The sequence below is a fragment of the Equus przewalskii genome, chromosome 28 (genome assembly GCF_037783145.1).
Source record: "Equus przewalskii isolate Varuska chromosome 28, EquPr2, whole genome shotgun sequence".
Classification (NCBI taxonomy): Eukaryota; Metazoa; Chordata; class Mammalia; order Perissodactyla; family Equidae; genus Equus; species Equus przewalskii.
Genome location: NC_091858.1, coordinates 14060793 through 14080488, shown reverse-complemented (window position 1 = coordinate 14080488; position 19696 = coordinate 14060793). Strand labels below are relative to the sequence as shown.

General features: G+C 41.3%; 1 protein-coding gene across 1 annotated transcript in view; it reads left to right on the top strand.

Annotated features, from left to right (window-relative positions):
- Positions 1-14006: 14006 nt before the first annotated feature.
- Positions 14007-19696, top strand: part of TNKS (tankyrase) — a 202131-nt gene continuing 196441 nt past the window's right edge. Inside the window, exon 1 of the mRNA XM_070598134.1 lies at positions 14007-14787. Coding sequence (XP_070454235.1) covers positions 14115-14787 — 673 coding nt within the window. The 5' untranslated portion in view covers positions 14007-14114. The remainder of the gene's footprint in view (positions 14788-19696) is intronic.

The following is a 19696-nucleotide window of genomic DNA, read 5'->3' as shown; positions in this document are numbered from 1 at the left end:
CATTCCGGACAAGACTTAGGTCCTACCTTCTCAAACTGAAATGATGGATAAGATTAAATAGCCCCTCCCTCCATAGATTATAGGGGTACAAATGTGTAACAAGGATAACATTCAAGAACTTCTAAAATTTATTTATTAAAAAATGTTATTAAGAAAATAAACCATGATATCTTTTTAGAGTAAAATTAAAAGAAGAATAGTCTCCTTTTCATAATTCACATGAACAGAATAGTAAAATAATAAAAAATGGAACTCGTTTAGGGGGCCAGCCCAGCGGCATAGTGGTTATGTTCAAGCAGTCTACATCAGTGGTCTGGGGTTCACAGGTTCAGATCCTGGGTACAGACCTACACACAGCTCATCAAAGCCATGCTGTGGTGGTGACCCACATACAAAAAAAATAGAGGAAGATTGGCACAGATGTTAGCTTAGGGACAATCTTCCCCAAACAAAATGAGGAAGATTGGCAACAGATGTTAGCTCAGGGTCAATCTTCCTCACCAAAAAAAAGGAACTAGTTTGAAAGTTAATACTGCTCCCTCACCCAGCTTGAGCCTGCTCTAGAAGCCTTTCAACTGCAAGAAAATCTCCTTTACTAAAGTCAACTGATTGTAGATGTTAAAAACATTTAGAAAATATCTTCATAGCAACACCAGATTATTGTTTGATCAAATAACTGGGTACCACAGCTTAGCCAAGTTGACGCATAAAACTAACCATCATAGTCACCTCAGCAACTTGGTACCTATACACATCTCCTTAAACCATACTTATTCTCTAAGCATAGACAAGGAGAAAGTCATTCTTCAGCCTCCATTGCGTGCAATTAAGAACGGCCTAAATCCTTTCCTCAGAAGAGGATGCAAAGTCCTTGGATGATTTCGTTCATTCTTCTCCTTGATTATGTAAACTTTCATTAATATATTAATACATGTATTAACATATATTAACATATTTTATGTTATATGATAGAGAAATAAGAGAGGGAAGAAAATATACATATATATTCATAACAAAATAAGGAAGAAATACTCAACATTTACAGTCCTAATTTCTACAGCTGGTCAAATGGTTGTAGCTGGTATAATAACTACGTTCTTCCATTACCCATTTCACATTTCCATTACCCACAGCAAGCACCTCAGCTAGTTATGGTTCTTTGCCTGGTGGGGTGACCAAACTTTAATTTCTGAAAGGTCTGGGCCATTAGTAGTCTTGTGTAAATTGGGCTGTTGTATTTTTCCATTGATTTTAACCATAGGGCATGGTAGTACTAAGAGATCCCTAAGGGGTCTCATGTACTTCAGACACACTTTTCTTTATCTCTGTGTTGTAGTAGCAGCCCAATTTCCCCTTGGTAATCAGGATCAATCACCCCAGCCAGGACGGAAACTCCCTTTCTTTGACTGCTATTTCAGAGGCATGAGGAGCCCAAAGTGGCTGGGTGGCAGTTTTATCATCCAGTTCAATGAAATCATTAACGTGTCTCTTGGTGGAAGCATTCCTTGCTCTGGAACTAAGACTTCTAGACTAGTAGAGCATAAGTTCACAGGACAGGAGGCAAAACTTTTGCTAGTGGGTCACTAGGGGTAATAGCGAATGGTTCCACTTTAATTTCTAGCCCTTGACTCCTGGACTCATGAATCTTGACCATGGGAGAAACAGCACTATGTATTGGACACTGAGTTAGAATATATACAGCCTCCAGGAAAATGTTGGCTCAGCCCTGCAAAGTATTGGCATCTAGCCTGTGTCATACCCGAGTCACTTCAAAAGGCCATTCCACTGTTCTATCAAACCACCTGTTTCAGGACGATGGGGAACATAGTAAGACCAGTGAATTCCATGCTTCTTACAATGCTTATACCATGACAGTGGATAAGGCATTCTGTCAGTCCACAGATGGTAGTTTTGGCAGAAGAATTGCATGCAGGAAAGGCAAATCCATATCCAGAGAAAGGGTCTATTCCCGTAAACACAAAACACTGCTCATCTCATGATGGAAGTGGTCCAATGCAATCAACCTGCCACCAGGTAGCTGGCTGGTCACCCCATAAAATGATGCCATATTTTGGGACTTGGGTTTGGCGTCTGCTGCTGACAGATTGGGCACTCAGCAGTGACTGTAGCCAGGTCAGCATTGGTAAGCAGAAGTCCATGTTGATGAGCCAAGGCTTAACCTCCATCCCTGCAACCATGGCCACCTTGTTCATGAGCCCATTGGGTGATGACAGGAGTGGCTGACTGGTATTTACAGAATGGATCATCCTATCCACTTGGTTATTAAAACCTTCCTCTGCTGAGGGTATTCTTTGGTGAGCATTCACACGGGACACAACTATCTTCACTTTTTTGCCCATTTAGGGAAGTCTATCTATATACCTCTTTCCCAGACTTCTTTGTCACTAATTTTCCAGTCACATTCCTTCCAAGTCCCTAGCTATCCTGCCAAAGCATGAATTGGTATATAATTGCACGTCTGGCCATTCTCTTTCAAAGCAAAGTGAACAACAATGCTCAAAGTTCTGCTTAACGCTAGGATTTTCCTTCACCACCTTTCTTCAGGGACGTCCCAGAAAGGGGATCTAGGGCCGCAGCTGTGCACTTTCAGGTGGTGCTGGCATATCGTGCAGAACCATCTGTAAACCAGGTGCAAGTTTCCTCTTCCTCAGTCAACTGATTTTAGGGAACTCCTCACGAGGCCATAAGTGCCGGCTGGGAGAGAGAAGGTAATGTAGGAGGAGCGGGAACCACGGGCACGTGGGCCACTTCCTCATGTAACTTCCTGTGCCTTTAGGGCCTGCTCAAGCCCGATCTCATATTTACTACTTTCATGTGATGATGGAATATACTGCACACAACCAACTTTATGGCTTGGTGAGTCAGACAACATCCAGTTCATGATGGCCAGCTCAGTCACATGGTAACTTGGTGAGCCGTGGGTAAGTATTCGGTCTCTACTAGGACCCAGTAGCAGGCAAGTGTCTCCAAGGAGAGTAGTTATTCACATAGGATGGCAGAACTTTGCTCCAAAATCCGAAGGGTCTATGCTGTGATTCACATGGAAGGACCTGCCAAAGGCTCCCAACAGCTTTCCTATCTGCCACTGACACTTCAAGCACCATGGGATCTGCTGGGTCATGTGGCTCCAACGGAAGAGCAGCCACTGCAACATCCTGAACCAGTTGCAGAGCCTTCTCTTGCTCTGGACTCAATTTAAAACTAGTAGCTTTTTGGGTCACCCAATAAACAGCCTGGAGTCACGCATTCTGAGGATTATGTTGCCTCTGAAATCCAAAGAGGCCCACTAAGCATTATGCCTGCATTTTGATTATAGAAGGGGACAGATGCAACACTTATCTTTCAACTTAGAAGGGATATCTTGACTTGCCCTATACCACTGGACCCCTAGAAATTTCACAGAGGTAGAAGGCCTCTGAACGTTTGTCAGATTTCTTTCCTATCCTCTGACACAGAAATGTGTTACTAATACGTCTATAGCAGTTGATAATTCTTGCTCACTAGGTCCAATAAGCATACAATCATCAATGTGATAGACTAGTGTGATGTTTTGAGGAAGGGAAAGGTGATCAAGAACTCTGTGGACTAAGTTATCACACGAGGTTAGGGAGTTGCTATGTCCCTAAGGTAGGACAGTCCTGACCCCATTATGGTTCTCTGACTGAATATAGTGCTTTGTCTCCGTCTCTCCTTTCCATGTGGTAAACTAACCCAAGTCTGCCCCTTAGGGCAGGCCTCTCTCTCCTCTTCATAAAGTGGGCCCTTGGGTATTCTCATTGTAATAAGCTGAATAATGGTTCCTCAGATATTTCCACATCCTAAATCTGGAACCTGTGAATACTACCTCATATGGCAAAAGGGACTTTGTAGATGTGATTAAGGATTTTGAGATGGGGAGATTATCCTGGATTATCTGAATGAGGCTGATATAATCACTATGATCTTTTTAAGAGTGAAGCAAGAGGAGTCAGAGTCAGACAGAAGGTGATGTGATGATGGAAACAGAGATTGGAGTGATGTGCTTTGAAAATGGAGGAAGGGTCACAAGCCAAAGAATATAGGAAGCTACTAGAAGTTGAAAAAGTCAGGGAAACAGATTCTCCCCACAGAGCTCCCAGAAGAAAACAACACTGTCAACACTTTGATTTTCGTTCAGTGAAACTGATCACAAACTTCTTACCCCAGAACTGTAAGGGAATAAATTTCTATTGTTTTAAGCCACTGTTGGTGGTAATTTGTTACAGCAGCAGTAGGAAACTAACACACCCTGCTTAGAGCTTTGAGGTCAGCCTGTGCTGTGAACTGTGATTGTGGAAAGTGAGGAGGACATTTCTGTGACTCCCCAGAATCCATTCCACCTTCCCCCATTAGACTTTAGCCATGTAACCTGGGGAGTTCATCCCCGGAGTGGGTCCTGATTAGTTCAAGCCCAACTCCATTAAAGTTGGTTGATTCAGAAATACAAGCCTGAGTCAATCAGAGCATGGAATTATCCTGCAACAGGAATTAACGTAGAAATGGGCACATGACCCAACTTGAGCCAATGAGATGCAGGGAGAACAAAGAAAGACAGTCTCTCTTTTTCTGCTTTCTATTTCACTGAGAAAGTAGAAGCAATCAAGAATCTTTCTCAATCTCACACCATCATATATAGCCATTTATTGCACCTGTGCCCATATACTCTGCTTTTTTCCTTGATACTAAGGATGAAGAGTCAGTGATTGTCCTTCAGATCTCACCCCTCTTACCTACCTAAGGACACACGGCCCCAGCTCCACATCCCCCCAACCCAATCTTCAGCGTCATGAATTTCCCCCTCTCTACTAGACTCTTCTCATCAGCATAAAAATACATTTTATTTTCCCCATCTTAAAAACCCTCCTCTTTTAAGAACCACTGGTGTGTATACTTTAAATGGGTGGATTGTATGTATGTGAAATGTATCTCAATGGAGCTATTATTTAAAAAAAGAAGATGTTGACCTGTGCTCAGAACTCTTGGGTGCCCTCAGCATTTCTCAGGACAGGCAGGAGGAAACCCTGCCTGTGCTACTTCCTGCCTATCTCCGGAACAGCCCCTTTGGCACAGCACCTCGGGGGCTGCCTGACACACAAGGGCTCTCTCTCCTTCCTGCCCTCTGCATGGCAACACTGTCTCTGAAAAAAAAAAAAAAAAAAGGATGTGGGCAAATATGATATTTTAAGCGTTACAAATTGGGTAGACTAAGTCACAATGATTTTTCAACTGCTTTAATGAAAAATCTGAAAACATTTGCAAACTTATTCCATAAAAATGATATAAATAGCATCTATTCATTAATAAAAGTATGATAAAGTAGAAAATAAAAGAAAATCCATTAAAAACACCCTCTCTCTTGACATCACTCCTCTCTTCAGTTGCTACTTTAGTCCTCTCCTGCCCTTTGCACCACAGTTTATTTACAAAAATTGTCTCCACTATTTTTCTTCAATCCGTCTTTTCCCATACTCCATTGAACCTACTTCACGCAAGCTATCACCTCAGCACTTTGATAAAACTGCTCTTCAGGGTCACCAGTAACCTCCATGTTGTTAAATTCAAGGTCAGTTCTCAGTCCTGATCTACTTGTCCTGTCAGCCATATTTGACAGTTTACCATTTCCTTGTTATCCCTGTTTTCAGTCAACTATTGCTACAACAGTGCTGTGTAACAAACCACCTCAAACTCAGTAGCTTATAATATTTATATTTTTGCTTATTCCTCTGTGTGTCACATGAAGGGTCTTCTGATCTAGGATGGGCTCAACCCGGCTAGGCCTCAAGCAGAAGGATGGGTTCAAGTCTGCTCCACAAGTACTCCAATCTTTCTTGGACCAGTGTGTCAACGAGGTCATGTTTCTTCCATGTTGATGATATATTTCAAGTGGGCAAGTGGAAACACAGAGTCCCTCTAAGGTCTGGAGTCAGAACTACCACTGGTGCTTCCACCAACATTCTATTGGCTAAAGAAAATCTTGCCTTTGAGCCCCAAATCAAAGGGCCAGTAGATATCTTTTACCATAAGGGAGAGTACTTGCAAAGTCATATGGCAAAGAGCATGGAGACAGGGATGGATGAAGACTAGGGTCTATTATTTAATCTACTATGACCCTCTTTGAATCACTTTCTCCATTGGTTTCTGGAATACTACTTTCTAGTAGTTTTACTCTTACTCCATTGGCTGCTCCTTCCCAGCTGTGGAATTGTGACGCCTCAAGGCTCGGTCCTTGGACTTCGTCTCTAGCTGTAGCGATTCGTTTGCTGATCTCATCTAGTTTTATGGTTTTAAAAATTGTCCATGTGCTGATGACTCCTCAACTTATGTCTTCACTCTGACCTCTCTCCTGAACTGCAGACTCATATACCCAACTGTCTACACTTGAATGTCTAACAGTAACTTCAAACTTAATGCATCCAAAACCAAGCTCTGCTTTTCTCTCTGAACTGTCTCCCATATAATAAATGCCAGCTCTTTCCTTCCAGATGCTCAGGTAAACCCTTGGAGCCATTCTCCCTTCTTCTCTTTTTCCTGTCACCATTATCTCTTACATTTTAATAGCCTCCTCCTCCCTAGAATCTGTTTTCAATACAGCAGCTAGAGCAAGCTTTTAAAAATATAGGAAAAGGTCATTCTTCTGCCCCAAACCCTTCAATGGCCCCCAACTCACTCACAGGACAGTCCTCGTATCACTTAAAGCCCTGTAATCTGATCTGTTATTTTTTGACCCTATTTCTTCTCACCTGTTCATTCACTCTGCTTCAACTGCATGAACTTCCTTGGTGTTCCTTGAACATGCCAACTATCTCCTGCCCCAGGGCCTTCGTATTTGTTGTTCCCTCTTCTTGGAACATTCTTCCTCCAGGAATACTCATGCTTGCTCCTTCACCTCATTCAGATATTTGCTCAAATGTTACCTTTGTGATGAGACCTTGCCTAACCATCACATTTTAAATTACAGCCCCTATATTCTTTACCCTGCTTTTCCCAGCTCTTATTTTTTCCATAGCATTATTTACCACCATCTGGCCTATCACAGATTTTACCTACTTGTTTATTGTCTGTTTCTCCTAGGCGGATATATAAGTTTCATGAGAGCAAGAATTTTTTTGTTCACTACTGTATCCTCAGAATGCAGAATTGTGCCTGGCACTTGATATGTACTCAATAAATATTTGAGAAGCGACGAGTTGGATAGATGACATTAAAGAATTTGGTTAACCTGCATAGTGATATATAATCTGCTTCATTTATTGTGGTTGAGCTTAATGATTACTAAAACTGACCTGATATACCTTAAATGTCTCAATAAAAAGTGACTACCTAACAAGCGTTATTAGCATCCTGGGTTTGGATGGAATCACCCAAGAAGTACATACACATGGAGAAAAGAGGGCAAGGATTCCCTTGTTCTTCCTTCACTCACCCGTCTGGCTACTTTCTATGACTCCTTAAAGCACTGCTATTTCTTAGAAACCATTTCCAGTAAAAACACTGGGGCTACAAGGAGTTACTTCACCTGTGAAGAATTAGTGTCAAGGCAAATGTGAGCTCCAGAGGAGATCTGGGTCTCACTGTGAGCACAGGCATCAATTCCACTCCTGGCATTCAAGCAAAGATGCTGGAGTTACAGAAGGTGGTAGAGGGTAGGTGTTAAAAGCCCAGACACCAGAGCCAAAACACCGTGGCTCAAATTGTGGCTCCACATTTAATAGTCATGGGACCTTGGGCAAGTAACCTAACTTTTCAGTTCCTCAGTTTTATCATCTGTGAAATGCATTTAATAACAGTACGTACCTCAGTTACTGGGAGGATTAAATGAATTAATGTAGATAAGGCACTTATGACATATATATAGTACTATACATCATTTACATCGTATATAGTAAGTACTGTGTGACAGTGATATCGCTATTTGAAGCTAGGATCATATTGTTTGAAACATGGAGCCATCGCCTCCTTGAATGCTTACCCAGGGCTGGGCTACACACTGCTTCGTGTTCCCAGAGCACCCTGTATGCACTGCCCTTGGAGGACTCACAACATTGTGTTGACATTATCTGTTTATGAATCGGTCTCCCTACTAGACCATAAACACTCAATATTTAGGGCCAGGCCTAATTCATTTTGGTAATCTCTGCCTGGTATGGCATCTGGCACCTGGAAAACACACCTGTGTCTACAGGGGCCATGTCCTTAACTGAGTAAAACAGCTAGACATAAATTAACAAAAGGAACGGTGGAGAATAATTGCCCTTTGGCAATACTAAGTGGCAGCAACTAGGCAGCTTCAGCCTATTATCATGTGAAAAAACATAGGCTGGGGCCTTCACATCATCTGATTTTCCAAAGAAGCCCTCTATTCGTTTTCTATTGCTGTAACAAATTATCACAAATTTAGTAACTTAAAACAACGCAAATTTATTATTTTATGGTTCTGCAGGTCATAATTCTGGCACGGGTCTTACTGGGCTCAAATCGAGGTGGTGGTGGGGCTGCATTCTTTCCTGGCGGCTCTAGGGGAGAATGTGTCTCCTCACCTTTTTCACCTTCTACAGGGTGCTCACATTCCTCGGCTTGCGGTTCCCTTGCTTCATGTTCAAAGCTGGTTATGGCTGGTTCCATCCTTCTCACATTGCATCCCCGCAATCTCCTTTTCTGTCTCCCTCTGGCATTTTTACGGATAGTACTCTTGTGATTACATTAGGCCCACCCACACCATCCAGGAAAAGCTCCCATTTTTAAGATTAGTTGATTAGCAATCTTAATTCTATCTGCAGCCTTAAATCCACTTTGCCATGTAAATTAACGTATTCACAGATCCCAGGCATTAGGACATGGATATCCTTGGGGTGCCATTATTCAGCCTACTATGAACCCGAAATATGGATATAAAAATAAACTGTGGATTGCTCTATTATGTCATCTCTGATATAGGGCCTTTCATTTGTTGGGGTGCTTTCTTTCTCTCACGTTGTTGGCCCTTCTCACATACTTGGCTGTTTGTGGTGGTAAGCTCATCTTCTGTGGGAGATTTCTCCTGCAAACACTTTGGGTCTCGGGGACCTCAGGAACTGTGGCTGTGTTGGTTTCTCTTGAGGTGGTCTTGGAGCTGTGGTGGTCTCCCACATAACAGCTCCAGTGGTGTCTCAGCACTGTGGGGCAGAATCTTGTGAGGGAGAAATCTGGATTCTTCTTGGACAGAGTCTCCTTCTCTCCCACACCCTGACTACAGCAGAACGAGACTATTTGCATTTCCCCCAAATAGAAGAGGCCCTTTCAGTTCCCAAGTTTATTCGACCTTCTTTTAAGACACTGTCAAACAAAAGAAGCAGCAGATATGAGAGGCTGAATATCAACGTTATCGGGCGAAAAGGAACTTGCTTGTTATTGAGCAGGCAAAATTAGTCTTGTCTCCCAGGTAACCTTTGTACATCCCATACCAGAGGCCTTCCCCAGTTCTTGATAATAATAACGGCTGACATTGACATAGCATTTATCACGCGCCAGAAGCTGTTCGAAGCATTTGGCATATATTAACTCATTTATTTCCCACAACTCTTAATATCCCCGCCTTGAAAAGGGGTTTACAGAGGTTAAATGACTTCTCCTGGATTACTCAATGTTTTATTCTGAGCAACAACATCAAAACGAAGACAAAATATAAACGAGAAGACGATGTCAACAGAAATTACGCACAAATACCACTTAGCTCAAACAGCTTTCACTCATTTCTTTCCTTCAATAGGCCAAGCAAAAACCGCAAGAAAGAAAGAGATAGCTGGAAGAAAGCACGTGTCACACGCTTGGGAACTGGCTAGTGCCTCTCACTGCCTCAGCTTATTCGCAGCCAGTAGGTCTGGCGGTTTCTACTGGCAGAGGTCTGTGCTCCAATCTTCACTGGGGGTAGGAGTTGCCTTACGGTCAGACTGCGGCCGTCCGCAACGGCTCAGACGGTCACAGGGATCACCGTTCATCATGACTTGGCCGGCTGGCCCCATGTTCTGACTGGGGAGGTTGAGCACCCTGGGTGTGCCTCACAATCTATTGGCTTGCAGTTACATCAGCCCTATTCTGATTGGCTACACCCAGTTACGGAAGCCATTACATCATTACAGATGCATTGTTGGCTAAGTATACCATTCCTGATCAATACATTCCAGAACTTTTGAACCTTTCTAAACTTGTTTATGACTTTGGGGGGAGGGTAGCAGGTGTTTATCTCTTTTGAGAGAGGAACCTATATGCTAATACTTAATAGGGTATACATGTATGATTTTAATTAATTTTGGAAAAAGTAGTTACAAGGAAAAGAACAATTTTGGTGGGAAAGCTTATTTACCATTTTTTAAGTACAGCAAGTAGGTTTTTATTTGTCCTTGTTAAAATGTAGGATGTGGCGTCCTTTAATCACACACAGCTGGTTAGTGACAAAGCTAGGATTCATATCCAAGCAGTCTAAATGCAGAATCCACATTCTTACCTACTATATTATATTGCCACCCTGCTTGGAACTAACACTTCACGTTGAACTGACTACTCCCAAGTGTACAGACCATACCAGAAAAAATCCAAGTTATTAGTGGGCAGAAGTCAGATATCTTGGGAGCAGCATCCAGAGGACCCTGCTACCTAAGAGATATTTTATAAAGCAACTGAAAATTTCAATGGGGAGATTTTTAAATTACTATAATTTTCCTGCCTTGTGTTAAGTTGTTTTGCTTTTTCTTTTAATAAAACTTTTTCTGATACCATGCAGTTAGCATGATTGCAGTTGTTGGAATTGTTGCCTACCTATGGCCTTACAAGAAGAGATTCTCTGGGTTTCTGGATGGAACTTTGGCTAAAATTTCTCTTAGCTTGGTAATACCTTCATAGAGAAATCTGGGCCCTCGGCACGAAGGGCATTTCTGACATAAGAAATCTTCTTTTAAGGTCAAGGTGAGGAAATGGCACTGCTTCAGCCAAATGATAGCTTTAGCCTTGTGCTTTTGAATTTGCAGAGGCATTGCATAGAGCATCGAAGAATAAGTGGACTTAGTAGATCCAAGATACTACCAGTGAACTTGGACCTGGGGCAGGTCAATGAGAAGTATATGGATAGAATAACCACACTAATTGAAATATGGAGACTGCACAAGTTTATGATTGTGTAACTTACAAAGTGTGTCCATATCATCTCTATGGGGGAAAAACAACAAAATCCAGAAGGCAAGAGCCCTTTGAATTGGTGGCTCGCTCTTTTGTGTCAACAATATGGCTTTAGAGTGCTATGTGCTCATGTTTTTATATCACTTGGATGTGATTTTTCTGAAAACATTTTTGAAAATGGTGAGATGCTCCACAACTATGATCCTCAACAATTCTTGGAGATAGGGCCAGTATAGAATCTTGAATTTTCAGATAAAAAAACAAACTTGATCTTTCTTTGCTTAAGATTCCTGTTACATGTAAATATGTGGACATTTATTCCCAGTTACTATCTTTGTCATAAAGGAATTTATATGGAGATGGCTATCAACAGTGGCTATGAGTTCCTGTCAACACTTATTTATGCCACATAAGAGAAAGAAAAACACACTCAAGGAGTGCTTACAAAACACCTGGGTCTTTTAATCCTCACAACACTACAATAGAACCAGAATTTTAGAATAACACAGCTGAAGCATAGCTACCAAGGTTAGCCACTAAATAATCATCAGAGATGTATTCAAGCCCAGGCTTGTTTGACTCCAAGCTTTGCTCTTTTCACTAGGGTATAGCACATCCCTCACGGAATTGTTCAGCTGTGAAAGATTAGGTAATGATTTCTCCCCTTTTGTGTCTAGAGTTCAAATTTTTAACCCATATAAACCTAAACCTTATGAATACTTAATGTTAAGTACTTTTATTCCTTTCCACTGGAGGGGGAAAAAAGCAATTTCCAATGGATCGAATGCATTTTCAGACATACTTTACCAGTAGAGTAGTTTAAGGCAATTCAGCCTATTTCCATCTAGCAGAAATTTTCTTATTTATTTTCTACTGATAAACGAACACAATAGACACATTTTGAATTGGGGGTGAACATTACTACTTCTTCTTGATTTATGAGTAACTTGCCTTGGGGGACCAGGTGAGATAATTCCTTATGCCTCCCATTCAGGTAGAAGGTAGTTAAGGCAGCACAAGGTAAGTTAGGGACATCTAATGCCTCATGTTGATTTACCCCCAGTCCTCAATGCTATCCTGTGCTGTGCATTAATTTAAGATTCAAAAGCAGCAGAATGTGTGTTGTAGACAGATTTTAGTTGCACTGATACAGTTTTCCTATCCAGCCACACATTTGTTAATTTGTGAACAATGGCACAAATTTATAAAACAGATGGATAATGTTAGGGTTATAATCTGTAACCCCAGATTAGATGACAATAAATGTCACTCATAATATTAATTATGTTCTGACCTTGTTGTATTTAGATGGTAGTCCTAAATAAACTGATCTATTTATTTAGATGGGAATATTAACACCACACTAATTATATTTAATAATGAACATGTGAAACAACAATTTATCACCTGGTTCAATATTCTGCAATGCTAAATTTCTACTTGGCCCATCTAAATCTTGCATATTTCTTAGGCCACAGAATCTTTGTCTGTGTCTACTGTATTGGAATGGTGCTGTTTCTCCAAATTTCCACAATGCCTAGTTTACTTTAACAGGAGGCAGGTAATGGAGACCTCACTGAGATTATCCCACGCACTGATACACCTCTTTTTGTTGGGCGGGAGGCGGGGGTAGTGGGGGAAGATTAGCCCTGAGCCAACATCTGCTGCCAATCCTCCTCTTTTTGCTGAGGAAGACTGGCCCTGAGCTAACATCTGTGCCCATCTTCTACTTAATATGTGGGACACCTGCGACAGCATGGCTTGCCAAGCGGTGCCATGTCTGCACCCAGGATCTGAACCAGCAAACCTTAGGCTGCCGAAGCAGAATGTGCGAACTTAACCACTGCGCCACTGGGTGGGCCCCTGATACATCTCTTGATGGTAGACAAAGAAAGTAGGCAGAGGAAAGAGAGAAAAAGTAGTTGTTGAAGAATGGCGTCTGAAGGTGAATGATGAATAGCAAACAAGTTTTCATCTTAGTTTGGGAGGGGGAGGGAAGAGGACTAAGAGGAATGGAGAAGAGAAGTTCAGCTAAAAATAATTTGAAAGAAAGGAACATATTCATACTTATTTGAGTCAAGCTTAAGGGGAGAAATAAAAGTACAGAGATAATAGAATAGAAAAAACCATAATTTTAATAGTTAACAATTATTGAACTATTAATTTGATTTTGCAGAGGGAAACCCGGCACAGAGTGGTTAAACAGCTTCTCCAAATTTATGCAGTTAGTGAATGGCAAAGCTTGAATTCCATTCTTGGCAATCTGAACCACTGTTTTAAAATGGAGTATTAACAAAGCACATAGAGTGAGAAAACTTATAGCGAGGGGACATTAGAGACCAAGGGAATATCTTGAGGGGGGCGGTGAGGGGGAGACCGGGGACTGCATTTAAAACAATTACCAATGGGCTAAATATAGTTATGTTGTATTAACGGTCAGAGCGCTTTGTATTTATTAGATCATTTAATTCCGCTAACAATTCTGTGAGGACAATTTTCAGACGAGGACACTTGATAGGTGATAAACGATACCTTCTCTTCTTGCACTGAGATACATCTCAATAGCTGGCTCTGGAGCAAGATAAAGAAGACTGAAGGAGACTTGGCAACAGAACGGACCACGGCAAGGTAAGCAAGTTGAAAACGAGAAATGCAGGAAGTTTCCTATTTAGGCAGAGGCTACTTCCAGCTTTCAAATCTCCCCAGCCGGCCCGCCAAGGCGTCACAAAGCCCGCCCCCCAGTCACAAAGCCACGCCCCCTTCCGTGGCCGTTCTCTGAGCTCCCAATACTTCCCTCCTTCTCTCTGACTCCTCCCACTCCGCCCAGCATCATTTCCTGTGCGCTGGGTGCTGATTGGTTCAGCGCTCGGAAGTGAGGGCGGGCGGTGGGGCCGTTGCCGCAGTGACAGTGCTGGGGGAGTCCGAAGATGGCGGCGTCGCGTCGCTCTCAGCATCATCACCACCATCATCAACAACAGCTCCAGCCCGCCCCAGGGGCTTCGGCGCCGCCGCCGCCACCTCCCCCGCCCCTCAGCCCCGGCCTGGCCCCCGGGACCACCCCAGCCTCCCCCACGGCGGGTGGCCTGGCCCCCTTCGCGTCCCCGCGGCACGGCCTAGCGCTGCCGGAGGGGGATGGCAGTCGGGATCCGCCCGACAGGCCCCGATCCCCGGACCCGGTTGACAGTACCAGCTGTTGCAGTACCACCAGCACAATCTGTACCGTCGCCGCCGCTCCCGTGGTCCCGGCGGTTTCTGCTGCATCTGCCGTCGGGGTCGCTCCCAACCCAGCCGGCAGTGGTAGTAACAATTCACCGTCGTCCTCTTCTTCCCCGACTTCTTCCTCCTCTTCCTCTCCATCCTCCCCTGGATCCAGCTTGGCGGAGAGCCCCGAGGCGGCCGGAGTTAGCGCCCCAGCAACCTTGGGGCCTGGGACCGCGGGACCTGGGCCAGGGGTCCCGGCAGTGAGCGGGGCCCTACGGGAACTGTTGGAGGCCTGTCGCAATGGGGACGTGTCCCGGGTAAAGAGGCTGGTGGACGCGGCAAACGTGAATGCTAAGGACATGGCCGGCCGGAAGTCTTCTCCCCTGCACTTCGCTGCAGGTCAGAGACTTTTGTATTGTTTACTAAGGGTTTGGTGTTGGGGACGGGGGTCCGGGTGGAGAAAGAAAAGAAGTTATGATGGAACGAAACGGGGGCGTGGTTATGGTTCCTCAACACCTCACCGGAAGACTAGAGGTTCTTTTCTTTAGATAGTGCCTGGGTGACGGGGGGCGTGGTAGGGGCATGTGTGAATCCATTCTTTTTAGTGTTTGCACAGTGATACTCGTACTCATTCCCAGACTCCTTTAGTGCTAGTCTCTGGATATGGGTATACTTAAACTTTTTCAGCTCCGAGGGTGTAGGAATAAAGTCAGATTTGAGCAGTCTTCGAGTAGTTTTGCAGTTTGTTTGCTAGTTTATTTCATTTTACAACAGGAATATGTTCCATGAGGACATTCTAGACCAAAAGAAGTTTAATGTAACTCAGCGAGTCTTTAAGGATCTATAGTATATTGTAGTCTCAGTAAGCCAATGGAAGACATAGATGCAGTTTGTGAAACTTTTCCCCTTTCTCAAGGAGTTTACAGTCTAATTGGGTAGATCAAAATATGACTATATGAAACAACTGGAGAAGAATATTTAGATGCAGCATGTGGTGGTAGAATAAATACAGGCTTGGAAGTTCTGGACGCTTCTATTTGTTCGTTGTCTAGCAGGCGGTTTACCTTAATCTCAGTTGCCTCGGCTTTCTCATGGGCAAAAATGATACACTACGGTTGTGTGAGGATTTAGTGAGAAGCGTCTGGCACATAAGTTCCTCAACAACAGTCCTAATTCCTAAACCCCGGACCACGAACTTTTGTGTTTCTTTTTTTTTTGTGAGCAAGTGGTTGACTATTTTTTCTTCTAAAAACAGCTATTTTTATAAAATACAGAGAGATATAAAACAAAAACAGAGGACCATAGTCTCACTGCCCAGATACCTACTATTGACATTTTTAAAAATAAAGGTAATGTTATATACAGTACAAATGTATATGTTATATATACATTATAAAATTCATATGGGACAGAAATACACAAAATGGAAAAGCCCCCCTAAAAAAAAAATCAAAGATAACAGACCAAAGATACATTCTCTTAAGTTTCTTGCTATGTTTCTAGTATATATCACTCCTTGAATTTGTTCTGTTAATGGTAAAACGTGTGTTAAGAATTTACCATCTGTATTATTTCTTTTTACCACAACTTGGAAGATATTACTCTTCTCGTTTCACAGATGCCACAGTGAAGCACATACACAGGTATTCACAGAGCAAGTAGTAGGACCTAAATTTGAACTCACTTTGATTTCAGAGCTTGTGAAATCAAGTTTAAACTATTATAACCTATATCTGGGTTCATTTTTGTGAGTATTTGTGATGGAGTTTCTACTTTCCCAGTGTTTTGGGGGAAGAAGTAATTGAGGGCATATACTCCAAGAGTAATGTTCACACATTTTTTTATTGCAGCCCATACTTAGAAATGTATTTTACATTGTCACGTACTCACATAAACCTAATCAAAAGTTTCAGGAAACAATGGTTTCTCTTACTACATGTGTTGTAGTCCGATATTTTATATCCTATTCCATTTCATTTTTTACAAAGCTGTTTCTGATCCATTAATGAGTCATCAGCAATATGAGAGACACAGGAAATCATTATTAGATCACTGGATCCATTCTTGATTTATAAATACTACTATTAGGAATGTGGTGAATTGAATTGTAAACAGGCTTCCATCTAACTAGGTGTTTGCTCAAGCATGCTTATTTTAGACTAAATAGCATTTGTTTTTCCTTAGGCCAAATGAGAAGTCTAAGTCTGATATTACAAATCAGTCAAGGTGGTTTACTTTTGCATACTTTATTCCAAATTTAGTTATTTTAACACATTGTTTCACAAATCTCCTCATTCCTCACCACACTGCATTTTAAGTAATCACTAACAGATGATAGTTACTTATATTTATTTGTGTAATAATGTGCTTATTTAGGATTAGTTACTCGTAAAATCATGCTTGTCTCCCAAATCACTTCTTCTGGTTGCCACAATAGTTACTTTTTATTCTGCTTTAGAGTTTTATGTGTACCCAGATAAGCTAGAAGACAAACAGTAAACCAGTGCTGTAATTATGTTGTAGTTATGAGAACCTAACCTCGAACTGGCTTTTGTAAAAAAACAGTTTTTTTAGTTCACTTGTGGAAAACAGACAACAGTAAAACTCTCTGTGGTTTAAAAACGTAACACTCTGTAGTCAATTTACTATACTTTTGTGTTTGTGTGCATAGCATTAAAGCTTTGTTAAATCTAGTCTTCGCCATCATGTGTAGGCTGAGTGGTTAAACGTAATTCTCAGTTGACTGTTAGTTGGTTGGAATGCTAGTCACTGAATTGTCACGGAATAGCTGTTTTAAAGATAGGAAATTGGTACAATCCCTTGGATGGAAAAGTTTAAAAATTGTGGTTCGTTTGTTCCACAGATATTTTATTACTTATTATAGGTCAGGTGTTAAATCCTGACACAATTAGGAAGTGGCAGATAGACCTTACCCTTAGGGAGCTTACAGTCTGATGGGGAAGACAAACCAGAGCAACAACATTAGCAAAAGCTCACAGTGTGTAATCCAAGAGTGATAGGAAAAGTACCTGTTGGAGCAGGTAGTAGGGACTGTGTCCTGGTTTTAGAACATTTAAGGAGGTCTTTCTAGATAAAGAGATTTTTAAAGCAGGGATTTAAAAGATGAGTCCAAGCTAGCCAAACAAAGATTGGAAGGATGAATGTTAATTAATACCTTTATTTCCCTTTAAAAATGAGTTTACAGTTCTACAGAATGAAATGAAACCGTTTTTAAAGATCTCAGAAGTGATATGAAGTTGTATTTAAATCCTTTTGACTTTTAAAAATATTACCATAAGAGTACCCATAATTCTTTCCAGCAGCAGAATTAAGAATCCTTTCTATCTCATTTTGGACTGTGATAATTATTTGTTTAAAATATGGCTTAGCGACAATAATGGAATCACCCTCCCTACAATTAGAAACATAATCTTCAGTTTCCCTTGTTGATCCAGGCTGTCAAAATACTATTTCTAATGCCTTCTTGAGATGGCTATATCAAAATGATTCTCTCTTATTGTTGTCTGAAGTTTAAATAAGACTTTCTCTTCTACAGATAAGATCCTTGACCCTGGTTTTCCATTGTTCAAAGGACAGTCAAAGCTTTATCAATAGTATCAGTTTACAGTGATATTATCTCCTTAGTTCAGTGCCTAGTGGTGACATATTTTTGTTAAAGAACCAGTATATTCTGATGAGATCTCTTTTTACAGAAAAGTTTGAATGAGGTCTTTTTAAAAAGGGCTTTTACCAAAGCATTGAAGTCTGAGATTTCATAATATTTTTACTTTAAATTGAAGAAATTTTGAAATAGAATTCCTGGTAGTTAGTTAACATATAACTTGGGTTAGGATATGTAATCTGAGGGACTTCAGTATCAAAACTGGCAAAATATATATGGCAGATTGATGCTTTCTTTTGATTTGGTGGTATCTACATCAACACATTTAACCGTATGGAGGTTGCATGACTCATTCCTGTCTCTTCTGATTTTTCAGCATGACCACGTTTGTCTTGTCTTTTCCTCATCACTGTACAAATGTCGTTCCTGGTAAAAAACACTGTGTCCTCCAAACTGTCACCCATCAGTGGGTAAGAAGATGAGTCAGAATGATTCGGTCCTGGAGTGGGAATCTTTTTTGTACTATTCATTGTCTGGCAAGGTACTTGATAATGCTTTTAAGCAAACATCCTGCCCCAGGGTTTAAGAAGGATCTAATTTGGTAATAGGAGAAAAAGAACTAGTTTCATAAATATCTTTCCAGACCTAATATTGTTGGCTACAAACTGGATTATTTTTTACTTAGTGTTTTCTTAAAACTTTATGCTTTGCTTAAGGTACCACTTAAAAAAAAATTCCACATAGAACTTTTAGTTAGAAAGATACGCAAAATGTCTCTTCTTTTTGCCTCGATATCACTCTTTGGAAGCAAATGATTTAAGGAACAAATTAGCTGTTTGTAAAATGTTATGTAAAAGTATCTCTGATAATTGGTGACAAGCACACTGTTCAACAATAGAGGAATTCTTACATAAATTAAAATACTGTACTATTTCTATGTGTCTATCTGCTTATATTTTCCTTTATCCATTAATATATCTTTTTTCTGATGCATGTCAATGTAAATTGCAGCCATTTTTGTAGCTTCCCCTAAATACACCAATATGCGTACCATTATCTAGAGTTCAGTATTTGTTTAAATATTTTGTCTTTTAATGTGAAATGTGTACAAATCTTATGTGTACATTCGCTGAGTTTTGACAGATGCAAACACCTGTGTAACTCAAACCCTTATGGAAAGTCTTGATAACCTCAGAAAGTTCCCTCATGCCCGGCCTCTCCATTCCTGTCCTCCCTTCCCGGGGAGACAAACACCATTCTGACGTTTTTCCCCACTGTAGATTGGGTTGCCTCTTTTAGAAGTTCATGTAAATGGAATCCTACAGAGTTTACTCTTTTTCTGTAAGACTGCCTTTACTCAGCATATTTTGATGTTGTAGCATGCATCAGTAGTGTTTTACTGCTGAATAGTATTTCACTGTACGAATGTGCTATAGTTGGTTTTATCTCTTCTCCTGTTGTCAGACCCTTAGGCTGTTTCCAGTTTGAGCTATTATGAACATTCTTGTAACATTGGCAAACGTAGATTTTTTTTCTCTTGGGCCAATATCTAGTATTAGAGTTGCTGGGCCTTAGGGTAGGTAAATGTTCAGTTTTATAAGAAACTGCAAGACCTTTTCCCAAATTGGGTATGCAATTTACATTCCCATCAACAACGTTTCAGAGTTCCAGTTGTTCCATGTCTTC